Genomic DNA, 12,946 nt, shown 5'->3' on the forward strand with positions numbered 1-12,946 from the left:
CATGTAACAGGCTCGAGAGGCTGAATGGGCCTCCTCCTGTTCCTGTGTAACAGGCTCGAGGGGCTGAATTGGGCCTCCTCCTGTTCCTGTGTAACAGGCTCGAGGGGCCGAATGGGCCTCCTCCTGTTCCTGTGTAACAGGCTCGAGGGGCTGAATGGGCCTCCTCCTGTTGCCGTGTAACAGGCTCGAGAGGCTGAATGGTCCTCCTCCTGTTCCTGTGTAACAGGCTCGAGGGGCTGAATGGGCCTCCCCCTGTTAGTTTGTAACAGGCTCGAGGGGCTGAATGGGCCTCCTCCTGTTCCTGTGTAACAGGCTCGAGGGACCGAATGGGCCTCCTCCTGTTCCTGTGTAACAGGCTCGAGGGGCTGAATGGGCCTCCTCCTGTTCCTGTGCAACAGGCTCGAGGGGCTGAATGGGCCTCCTCCTTTTCCTGTGTAACAGGCTCGAGGGTCTGAATGGATGCCTCCTGTTCCTGTGTAACAGGTCGAGGGGCTGAATAGCTGCCTCCTGTTCCTGTGTAACAGGCTCGAGGGGCTGAATGGGCCCCCTCCTGTTCCTGTGTAACAGGCTCGAGGGGCTGAATGGGCCTCCTCCTGTTCCTGTGTAACAGGCTCGAGGGGCTGAATGGGCCTCCTCCTGTTCCTGTGTAACAGGCTCGAGGGGCTGAATGGGCCTCCTCCTGTTCCTGTGTAACAGGCTCGAGGGGCTGAATGGGCCTCCTCCTGTTCCTGTGTAACAGGCTCGAGGGGCTGAATGGGCCTCCTCCTGTTAGTGTGTAACAGGCTCGAGGGGCTGAATGGGCCTCCTCCTGTTCCTGTGTAACAGGATCGAGGGGCTGAATGGGCCTCCTCCTGTTACTGTGTAACAGGCTCGAGGGGCTGAATGGGCCTCCTCCTGTTCCTGTGTAACAGGCTCGAGGGGCTGAATGGGCCTCCTCCTGTTCCTGTGTAACAGGCTCGAGGGGCTGAATGGGCCTCCTCCTGTTCCTGTGTAACAGGCTCGAGGGGCTGAATGGGCCTCCTCCTGTTCCTGTGTAACAGGCTCGAGGGGCTGAATGGGCCGCCTCCTGCTAGTGTGTAACAGGCTCGAGGGGCTGAATGGGCCTCCTCCTGTTCCTGTGTAACAGGCTCGAGGGGCTGAATGGGCCTCCTCCTGTTCCTGTGTAACAGGCTCGAGGGTCTGAATGGGCCTCCTCCTGTTCCTGTGTAACAGGCTCGAGGGGCTGAATGGGCCTCCTCCTGTTCCCGTGTTGCAGTGCGTCAGTCGATGGGAACTTTTCCGCAATGCTTTCCGCTCACGTTGCAGATATCATCAAGAAAGTGCAGAGGCCTCCGCCATTGTGCCGTCCCTCGGTCTCGGTAGACCAGGCGCCCCTGGAGTGCGTCCAGATCATGAAACTGTGCTGGAGCGAACACCCCGAGCGCAGGCCCAACTTCGAGCAGATCTTCGAGCAGGTCAGTGCTCGACCCCCCGGGCGGGATTCCCTTTCTGTCTCCTCGCGTTCCGCGCCGAGCGACGCCGACATTGACCGCGTAAAAAACGCTAACAGGCGCGCGCTGTTACTTTTAACTCTCCTGCGGAGACGGAGGTGCGAGTCGAGGCAGGGTTTCAAAGCTACTGGTCACACGAACCTGAACATGCAACAAGTTCAACCGGGCGGGATTCGTACAACCGGGAACGGCAGCAGAGTGGCGATGTCACTGGGCTGGTAATCCAGGGCCTGGACGATTGGGGAATTTAAATTCGGTTAATTAAATGAATACAGTGACTACACTCCAAAAGTACTTCATTGGCTGTAAAGCACTTTGAGATGTCCAGTGGTCGTGAAAGGCGCTATATAAATCCAAGTCTTTAATGTCCTTTTGGGAAGGAAATCTGCCGCCCTTACCCGGTCTGGCCGAAAGGTGACTCCAAACCCACAGCAATCTGGTTGACTCTGAATTGCCCTCAGAAGTAGCCCAGCGAGACGCTGGATTGTATGAGGGGGCTCACCACCTTCTCCAGGGCAATTAAATGCCACAACCCGGGAGTGACTAATTAAAATAAACTCCTCGAGGGTGAGATGTGACCAATGAGCTGAACCTTTCTCCTTTCCGTCGGCAGTTTAAAAACATCAACAGGGGCAAGAAGACCAACATCATCGACTCGATGCTACGGCTGCTGGAACAGTACTCCAGTAACCTGGAGGACCTGATCAGAGAGCGGACGGAGGAGCTGGAGATCGAGAAGCAGAAAACCGATTGGCTTCTGACACAGATGCTGCCAGCGTGAGTGCGGGCAGCCGAACACTCGCCTCTGCGTCCCCCCGGTCAGTGAGCGGCGTCAGGGTCAGTGAGCACAGTGGGGCTGGGGAGCTGAGCTGGACATAACTGTCCTCAGCACATCGGCCTCAGGGATGTTCGATGTCAGTCCCAGCGCCATCGCACCTCTGACTCCGAATTATGGGTTCTTAACCCCAAAACCTTAAATACCTAACCTACCCCTAAGTAAAAGTACCTAACAGTAAGCCTAACAGTAACTTATCCCTACCCGACCCCTACCCTAACCCTAACCCCTACCCCTACCCTACCCTACCTACCCCTACCCCTATCCCCTACCCCTATCCCATCCCCTACCCCTATCCTCCCCTATCCCTAACCCCTACCCTACCCCCTACCCTACCCCTATCCCTACCCCTATCCCTACCCCTATCCCTACCCCTATCCCTAACCCTAACCCCTAACCCCTACCCCTACCCCTACCCCTACCCCTACCCCTAACCCTAACCCCGAACCCTAACCCCACCCCTACCCCTATCCCTACCCCTATCCCTACCCCTATCCCTACCCCTATCCCTAACCCTAACCCCTACCCCTATCCCTACCCCTAACCCAAACCCCGAACCCCAAACCCTAATCTATAATCCCTAATCCATAACCCCTAATCCATCACCCCTAACCCCTAATCCTAACCCCTAATCCTAACCCCTAATCCTAACCCCTAATCCTAACCCCTAATCCTAACCCCTAATCCTAACCCCTAATCCTAACCCCTAATCCATAACCCCTAATCCATCACCCCATATCCATCACCCCTAACCCCTAATCCTAACCCCTAATCCATAACCCCTAACCCCTAATCCATAACCTCTAATCCATAACCCCTAACCCCTAATCCATAACCCCTAACCCCTAACCCTAATCCTAAACCCTAATCCTAAACCCTAATCCTAAACCCTAATCCTAAACCCTAACCCCTTATCCAAAACCCCTAATCCATAACCCCTAATCCATAACCCCTAATCTTAACCCTACCCCTAACCCCTAACCCTACCCCTAACCTTAACCCTACCCCTAACCTAATCCATAAACACTAACCCTTAACCCTACCCTTAACCTTAACCCCTAACCTGATCCGTGATCCGTAACCTAACCTCAATCCTTAACCCCTACCCTTAACCTGATCCGTAACCCTAACCCTACCCCTAACCATAAATGCATTATCATCCCTTTAAACAGTTGACTACCCTAACCCTAACCTAACCCTAATCCGTAACCCTAACCTAATCGAACCATAACCCAACCTAATCCTAACCGACCCCTAATCCCTAAATCCTAACTCCTAACATTACCACTACCCCTAACTCTAACCTCCACTGACATGAACCCTAACCTCATGACCCCTAACCCCTAACCCTATGTCTCTGCCAGAATACTGATAAAGTAACAAACTCCTGCTTCTTGTTTTGCTTAAGATGTTTTTATTCTGAGTCGAAGATGTCAGAAAGGCTGACCATATTTACCCATAATGCTACAGTTTATCCTCCCCATAATTCTTGCCTCGGCCGTTCTGCTTTGGTCTCGTGTTAAAAAGGCTGACAGAAAGCCAACACATAGCTCCTGCGACGGTCCCTGGGGCTCCGATGATCGACCTCGCGCTCTCGCCCCGGAACTGTTGGTGTGATTATTAACCAATGCCTCCTTTCCCGCCCAGCTCTGTCGCCCAGGCGCTGAAGACTGGAGTCCCAGTGCAGCCGGAACATTTCGAACAGGTCACCATCTACTTCAGCGATATTGTTGGCTTCACCACAATCTCGGCCATGAGCGATCCGATCGAGGTGGTCGACCTCCTCAATGACCTCTACACTTTGTTTGATGCCATCATCGGTTCCCATGACGTGTACAAGGTAATTAGTTTGTCGTTGAGAGAGAGAGAGAGAGAGGGGGGGTCTTGAGGATTACAGTCCTGGTCTCCTTATTTAAGGAGGGATATATTTAGCTTGGAGGCAGTTCAGAGAAGGTTCACTCGGTTGATTCCGGAGATGAGGGGGTTGTCTTATGTTGAGCAGGTTGGGCCTGTATTCATTGAAAAATGCATTGAACGTCTAATGATTAGTGTGGGAGTGTAGATGCAGAATAGTAAATAGTTTTCTCACGTTGGGAACTCCTCCTGTTCTTTGCTTTACTGAGCCAGGTTAAAGGCTGACTGCTTATTGGCCAATGAACACAGGAAGAGGAGGAGGCCATTCAGCCCCTCGAGCCTATTCCACTCAATGGGATCGTGGCTGATCTGTGACCTAACTCTATCCACCCGCCTTTGCCCCATATCCCTTAATACCTCTGGTTAACATAAAGCTATCCATCTCAGATTTAAAATCAACAATCGGCCCAGCACCAATTGCCATTTGCGGGAGAATTCCAAACCTCTCCCACCCTGTGTGTGTAGAAGTATTCCCTAATTTCACTCCTGAAAGGTCTGGCTCTAATCTTTAGACTGTGCCCCTAGTCCTAGACTCCCCAACCAGCGGCAATAGTCTCTCTATCTACCCTCTCCGCTCCCCGTAATATCCTGAAACCTTCGATCAGAGCCCCCCTTAACCTTCTATAGTCCGGGGAATACAGCCCTAGTTTGTGTAATCTCTCCTCGTAACTTAACCCTTGCAGTCTGGGTGCAGCTCTGGTAAACCTACACTGCACTCCCTCCAAGACCAATATACCCTCCCTGAGGTGTGGGGCCCGGAACTGCTCACAGTGCTCCAGGTGTGGTCTAACCAGGGCTTTGTACAGCTGCAGCATAACTTCTACCCCCTTGTATTCTAGCCCTCGATATAAAGGCCAGCATCCCATTAGCCTTTCTGATGATTTTCTGTACCTGTCCGTGACATTTTAATGATCGATGTACCTGGACCCCCCCCAAGTCCCTATGGACCGTCACTGTTTGTAGCTTTTTACCATTTAGAAAGTACTCCGTGGTAATTTCTTTAGGTCCAAAGTGAATGACCTCACATTTGCCCAAATTGAAATCCATTTGCCACAGTTTTTAATTCACTTAATCTGTCGATAAAAGGGCCACATTACAGCAAAATTCTAAAGGGGCAAAGTGTGTTAAAAAGACAAGCCTGAAGGCTCTGTGCCTCAATGCGAGGAGTATTTGGAATAAGGTGGATGAATTAACTGCACAGATAGCAGTTAACGGATACGATGTAATTGGCATCACGGAGACATGGCTCCAGGGTGACCCAGGCTGGGAACTCAATATCCAGGGGTATTCAGCATTTAGGAAGGATAGACAGAAAGGAAAAGGAGGTGGGGTGGCGTTGCTGGTTAAAGAGGAAATTAATGCAATTGTAAGGAAGGACGTTAGCCTGGATGATGTGGAATCGGTATGGGTGGAGCTACGGAATACCAAAGGGCAGAAAATGCTAGTGGGAGTTGTGTACAGACCACCAAACAGTAGTAGTGATGTTGGGGTCAGCATCAAACAAGAAATAAGGGATGTGTGCAATAGAGGTACAGCAGTTATCATGGGCGACTTTAATCTACATATAGATTGGGCTAACCAAACTGGTAGCAATGCGGTGGAGAAGGATTTCCTGGAGTGTTTTAGGGATGGTTTTCTAGACCAATATGTCGAGGAACCAACCAGAGAGCTGACCATCCTAGACTGGGTGATGTGTAATGAGAAGGGACTAATTAGCAATCTTGTTGTACGAGGCCCCTTGGGGAAGAGTGACCATAATATGGTAGAATTCTTTATTAAGATGGAGAGTGACACAGTTAATTCGGAAACTAGGGTCCTGAACTTAAGGAAAGGTAACTTCGACGGTATGAGATGTGAATTTGCTAGAATAGACTGGCAGAGGATACTTAAAGGGTTGATGGTGGATAAACAATGGCAAACATTTAAAGATCACATGGATGAACTTCAGCAATTGTACATCCCTGTCTGGAGTAAAAATAAAACTGGGAAGGTGGCTCAACCGTGGCTAACAAGGGAAATTAAGGATAGTGTTAAATCCAAGGAAGAGGCATACAAATTGGCCAGAGAAAGTAACAAACCTGAGGACTGGGAGGAATTTAGAATTCAGCAGAGGAGGACTAAGGGTTTAATTAGGAGGGGGAAAATGGAGTATGAGAGGGAGCTTGCTGGGAACATAAAAACTGACTGCAAAAGCTTCTATAAATATGTGAAGAGAAAAAATTAGTGAAGATAAACGTAGGTCCCTTGCAGTCAGATTCAGGTGAATTTATAATGGGGAACAAAGAAATGACAGACCAATTGAACAAATACTTCGGTTCTGTCTTCATGAAGGAAGACACAAATAACCTTCCGAATGTACTCGGGGACAGTGGGTCTAGTGCGAAGGAGGAATTGAAGGATATCCTTATTAGACGGGAGATTGTGTTAGGGAAATTGATGGGATTGAAGGCCGATAAATCCCCGGGGCCTGATAGTCTGCATCCCAGAGTACTTAAGGAAGTGGCCCTAGAAATAGTGGATGCATTGGTGATCATTTTCCAACAGTCTATCGACTCGGGATCAGTTCCTATGTAACACCACTTTTTAAAAAAGGAGGGAGAGAGAAAGCAGGTAATTATAGACCGGTTAGCCCGACATCAGTAGTGGGGAAAATGTTGGAATCAATTATTAAAGATGAAAAAGCAGCGCATTTGGAAAGCAGTGACAGGATCGGTCCAAGTCAGCATGGATTTATGAAAGGGAAATCATGCTTGATGAAACTTCTGGAATTTCTTGAGGATGTAACTCATAGAGTGGACAAGGGAGAACCAGTGGATGTGGTGTATTTGGACTTTCAAAGGGCTTTTGACAATGTCCCGCACGAGAGATTGGTGTACAAAATCAAAGCACATGGTATTGGGGGTAATGTACTGACGTGGATAGAGAACTGGTTGGCAGACAGGAAGCACAGAGTCGGGATAAACGGGTCCTTTTCAAAATGGCAGGCAGTGACTAGTGGGGTGCCGCAGGGCTCGGTGCTGGGATCCCAGTTCTTTACAATATACATTAATGATTTAGATGAAGGAATTGAGTGAAATATCTCCAAGTTTGCAGATGACACTAAGCTGGGTGGCGGTGTGAGCTGTGAGGAGGATGCTAAGAGGCTGCAGGGTGACTTGGACAGGTTAGGTGAGTGAGAAAATGCATGGCAGATGTAGTATAATGCGGATAAATGTGAGGTTATCCATTTTGGGGGCAAAAACATGAAGGCAGAATATTATCTGAATGGCGGCAGATTAGGAAAAGGGAAGGTGCAACGAGACCTGGGTGTCATGGTACATCAGTCATTGAAGGTTGGCATGCAGGTACAGCAGGTGGTGAAGAAGGCAAATGGTATGTTGGCCTTCATAGCGAGAGGATTTGAGTATAGGAGCAGGGAGGTCTTACTGCAGTTGTACAGGGCCTTGGTGAGGCCTCACCTTGAATATTGTGTTCAGTTTTAGTCTCCTAATCTGAGGAAGGACGTTCTTGCTATTGAGGGAGTGCAGTGAAGGTTCACCAGACTGATTCCCGGGATGGCAGGACTGACATATGAGGAGAGATTGGATCGACTGGGCCTGTATTCACTGGAGTTTAGAAGGATGAGAGGGGATCTCATAGAAACATATAAAATTCTGACGGGACTGGACAGGTTAGATGCGGGAAGAATGTTCCCGATGTTGGGGAAGTCCAGAACCAGGGACACAGTCACAGTCTAAGGATAAGGGGTAGGCCATTTAGGACTGAGATGAGGAGAAACTTCTTCACTCAGAGAGTTGTTAACCTGTGGAATTCTCTACCACAGAAAGTTGTTGAGGCCAGTTCGTTAGATATATTCAAGAGGGAGTTAGATGTGGCCCTTACGGCTAAAGGGATCAAGGGGTATGGAGAGAAAGCAGGAAAGGGGTACTGAGGGAATGATCAGCCATGATCTTATTGAATGGTGGTGCAGGCTCGAAGGGCTGAATGGCCTACTCCTGCACCTATTTTCTATGTTTTTATGTTTCTAATCCTCTGTAATTTTATGCCCACATTGCCACCTATCTTTGTGTCATCGACTAATTTAGATATATGTCTTTCGATGCCGTCATCTAAGTCGTGAATAAATACGGTGAATAGTTGAGGCCCCGACACAGATCCCTGTGGGACACCACGAGTCACATCCTGCCAACTTGAGAACCTGCCCATTATCCCCACTGCCTGTCTCCTGTTGCTCAGCTAGTCTCCTAACCAGCTCAGTCATTTGCCCTCAGCTCCGTGGGGGTTGATTTTAACTTCACAATTGGCACCCGGGGAGGAGGGACGTCAGTGAGGTAGAGAGACTGGAGAAGCTGGGGTTGTCCTCCTCGGGACGGAGAAAGTACAGAGGAGATTTCATCATCATCATCAGAGGCGATCCCTCGAAGCGAGGATGACTTGCTCCCACGCCAAAAAGGGATGAGTTCGCGGTGTCCCGATGAAGGACCTAATATTCCGGATCCCGAACTACATCCTGAAGGGTGGAAGATGCCTGTGTGTGGATTGTTTTAACGTGGGGTGACCGTTGCACACCAGCCACCACACGGGCTTGACAGAGCGAGGTCTCGGTCCAGGGGCAAGGGTTAACCAGGACGACTGGAGACCTGCTCTGCTGCACGGACCTAGTGCGCTCACATATCGCAGTGTGGGCTGGGCCCGTGCTGCCCCTGGGCCCTCGCCTCTCCTGGGCCCCGATCACGTCCCTCTACAATCTCGCGCCCCTCCTTCGCCCCGACCTCGCCGCTCCTGCTGTACCTGCCCGCGCTCCAATCACCGACCTGGACCTTGAGCAAACATATTTTTACGCAGCGAGTTGTTGTGATCGGGAGCCTGTTGCATGAAATGGGCGCTGGGAGCAGGATGAAAACAAACTTTTTCGAAAGGGAATTGGGTAGAGACTTGAAGGGGAAAGATTTTCAGAGTTACGGGGAGAGAGTAGGGGGGGATGGGGCTGATTGGACAGCTCTACCGAGGAGCCAGGTCGGGCGGAATGTCTTCCTCCTGTGCGGTATCTGTCGTGTGTGGAGAAAGAGTCAGACTGAACACTGTGAGCTCAAAAGTAAAGTGTGACCGTAGTCTTTTATTGCAGGTCTCCAGAGTGTGTGAAGCCTCCTTAAATACCTGTGCTCCCAAGGGATTATGGGAGGCCCTGGGACTCCGGGGAATGAGCCCTCTGGTGGCTGTACAGAGTAAATACAGGTATATAACAGTATCGCTGTGCGATTGCAGGTGGAGACGATTGGCGATGCCTACATGGTGGCCTCAGGACTCCCGACCCGCAATGGGAGCCGCCACGCGGCCGAGATCGCCAACATGTCCCTGGACATCCTCAGCAGCATCGGCACCTTCAAGATGAGGCACATGCCCGACGTCCCGGTGCGCATCCGGATCGGGCTGCACTCAGGTACCCGGCACCGCTCCCCCGCAACTCGGCTCTTACCCCCGCCGAGACTCTGGACGCGAGGCGGGATGGTGAAACACAAAGATTTGCATTTCTATAGCGCCTTTCCCCACCGCGGGACGTCCCGAAGCACTCCGCCGCCAATGAGGAACTTTTTGGAGAGCGGTCACTGTTGGAATGCGGGAAGCGCGGTTGCTAAATTAGCGCACAGCAAGCTCCCACGCACAGCACGGTGATAATGACCAGATCATCTGTTTTTATTTCTGTTGATTTAGAGATAAATATTGGCCCCAGGACACCGGGGAGAACTCCCCCTGCTCTTCTTCCAAATGTCATGGGACCTTTTGCGTCCACCTGAGAGACAACAGACGGGGCCTCGGTTTAATGTCTCCTCCGGAAGCCGGCGCTCCCTCAGTGCGGTGCTCCCTCAGTATAGCGTTCCCTCGGTACCGCCCCTCCGACAGTGCGGCGCTCCCTCACTACCGCCCCTCCGACAGTGCGGCGCTCCCTCAGTACTGCCCCTCCGACAGTGCGGGGCTCCCTCAGTACTGCCCCTCCAACAGTGCGGCACTCCCTCAGTGCAGCCCCTCTGACAGTGTGGTGCTCCCTCAGTACTGCCCCTCCAACAGTGCGGCACTCCCTCAGTACTGCCCCTCCGACAGTGTGGTGCTCCCTCAGTACTGCCCCTCCGACAGTGCGGCGCTCCCTCAGTATTGCCCCTCCGACAGTGCGGCACTCCCTCAGTACTGCCCCTCCGACAGTGCGGCACTCCCTCAGTGCAGCCCCTCTGACAGTGCGGCACTCCCTCAGTACTGCCCCTCCGACAGTGCGGCACTCCCTCAGTGCAGCCCCTCTGACAGTGCGGCACTCCCTCAGTACTGCCCCTCCGACAGTGCGGCACTCCCTCAGTGCAGCCCCTCTGACAGTGCGGCACTCCCTCAGTACTGCCCCTCCGACAGTGCGGCACTCCCTCAGTGCAGCCCCTCTGACAGTGCGGCACTCCCTCAGTACTGCCCCTCCGACAGTGCGGCACTCCCTCAGTACTGCCCCTCCGACAGTGCGGCGCTCCCTCAGTACTGCCCCTCCGACAGTGCGGCACTCCCTCAGTGCAGCCCCTCTGACAGTGCGGCACTCCCTCAGTACTGTCCCTCCGACAGTGCGGCGCTCCCTCAGTACTGCCCCTCCGACAGTGCGGCACTCCCTCAGTGCAGCCCCTCCGACAGTGCGGCACTCCCTCAGTACTGCCCCTCCGACAGTGCGGCACTCCCTCAGTGCAGCCCCTACGTTAAACTCCTGGTTTTGTGATTGAACAGTGGCAATGGTCAGCCAGACCGCCCAGGTCCCATTCCCGGCCTGTGCAGACATCGCTGGTCAGCGGCGGCACAATCATTGCTGGGAGATGGCACGAGGCTGGTGGCTGGGCAGACTGGCCAGTCCCAGAGTAACGCTAATACTCTCCGTCTGTAATCCCAGCTCACACACTGGGGCACTCTGGGAGTTGTAGTCCACCACTTCCCACAATGCCCAGTCACTGGTGCGCTCTGGGAGTTGTAGTCCACCAATTCCCACAATTCCCAGAGTCACACTGGTGCATGCTGAGAGTTGTAGTCCATCACTTCCCACAAATGCCCAGATTCACACTGTTGCACTCTGGGAGTTGTAGTTCACCACTCCCACAATGCCCAGTCACAGTGTTGCATTCTGGGAGTTGTAGTTCACTACTTGGATTAGCCCCTCACCCCAACCTCAATATACGGCGGGGGGTGTGATCGTTGCCTTCTGATCATTGAGCGTAGAAATGGGTATGGGGGTATGGGCCAAGGCTTAAAACAGAGGGGAATGTGTGACAACTAACTGAGGTGTAAATGCTGCTTCCTGTGTTTAAGGTCCGTGTGTGGCAGGTGTGGTGGGACTGACCATGCCCAGATATTGCCTCTTTGGAGACACCGTCAACACTGCGTCACGCATAGAGTCCACTGGCTTGCGTGAGTAGGCACCGCACTAGGGAGAGGCTTCCATCAGCGGGCAGGCCGGGGACAATAGCAATTGTTTTGGACACGTGACTCATCCCATAACCATCGACACTCACCCAAACGACTGAGGGATTCACGTCAGCCAAGTTCCTGTTTACCCGATGGGACGCGCCAAATCTCACCCCTCCCCCTTCCGTCCAGGCAGACAGCACGGAGAAAGAGAATTCATTAATTGCTTCATTATATATCATCATTCACGACCACCGGACGTCCCAAAGCGCTTTACAGCCAGTGAAGTACTTTTTTGAAGTGCGGTCACGTTGTAATGTGGGAAATGCAGCCACCAATTTGTGCACAGCAAGCTCCCACAAACAGCAATGTGATCACGGCCAGAGAATCAGTTTTGCTGTGCTGTTGATTGAGGGATAAATATTGTTCAGGTTGCCAGGAAGAACTCCCCTGTTCTTCTTTGTGTTGGGACCTTTTATGTCCTTCTGAGATTGCAGACGGGTTTAACGTCTCATCCGAAAGAGGGCACCTCCAACAATGCGGCACTCCCTCAGTACTGCCCCTCCGACACTACAGCGCTCCCTCAGTACTGCCGCTCCGACAGTGCGGCGCTCCCTCAGTACTGCCCCTCCGACAGTGCGGCGCTCCCTCAGTACTGACCCTCCGACAGTGCGGCGCTCCCTCAGCACTGTCCCTCCGACAGTGCGGCGCTCCCTCAGTACTGTCCCTCCGTCAGTGCGGCGCTCCCTCAGTACTGACCCTCCGACAGTGCGGCGCTCCCTCAGTACTGCCCCTCCGACAGTGCGGCGCTCCCTCAGTACTGACCCTCCGACAGTGCGGCGCTCCCTCAGTACTGCCCCTCCGACAGTGCGGCGCTCCCTCAGTACTGCCCCTCCGACAGTACGGCGCTCCCTCAGTACTGCCCCTCCGACAGTGCGGCGCTCCCTCAGTACTGACCCTCCGACAGTGCGGCGCTCCCTCAGTACTGTCCCTCCGACAGTGCGGCACTCCCTCAGTACTGCCCCTCCGACAGTGCGGTGCTCCCTCAGTACTGACCCTCCGACAGTGCGGCGCTCCCTCAGTACTGCCCCTCCGACAGTGCGGCACTCCCTCAGTACTGCCCCTCCGACAGTGCGGCGCTCCCATTCTATATATAATTCACCCGCTGCATCCCTCGATTTGATTCCAGCCTGTAACTCACTCCCGGATATCTGCTATCCTATGAATAATCGATAATGTCCATGTTTGCAGCCTACAGAATTCACTTGAGTGAAAATACAGTGAACAT

At 52.6% G+C, this 12,946-nt stretch overlaps 1 protein-coding gene across 1 annotated transcript; it reads left to right on the forward strand.

The window, feature by feature from the left end:
• Positions 1–1,305: 1,305 nt before the first annotated feature.
• On the forward strand, positions 1,306–12,938 carry LOC139249479 (retinal guanylyl cyclase 1-like; the record flags this gene model as incomplete). The annotated part of the gene is made up of 6 exons (XM_070872433.1): positions 1,306–1,454; positions 2,104–2,267; positions 3,973–4,165; positions 9,505–9,679; positions 11,563–11,661; positions 12,910–12,938. Coding segments are annotated over 6 exons (809 nt in total), but the record flags the coding sequence as incomplete, so codon positions are not given.
• Between the last annotated feature and the right edge of the window lie 8 nt (positions 12,939–12,946).

This window comes from Pristiophorus japonicus, unplaced genomic scaffold, assembly GCF_044704955.1.
Source record: "Pristiophorus japonicus isolate sPriJap1 unplaced genomic scaffold, sPriJap1.hap1 HAP1_SCAFFOLD_3143, whole genome shotgun sequence".
Classification (NCBI taxonomy): Eukaryota; Metazoa; Chordata; class Chondrichthyes; family Pristiophoridae; genus Pristiophorus; species Pristiophorus japonicus.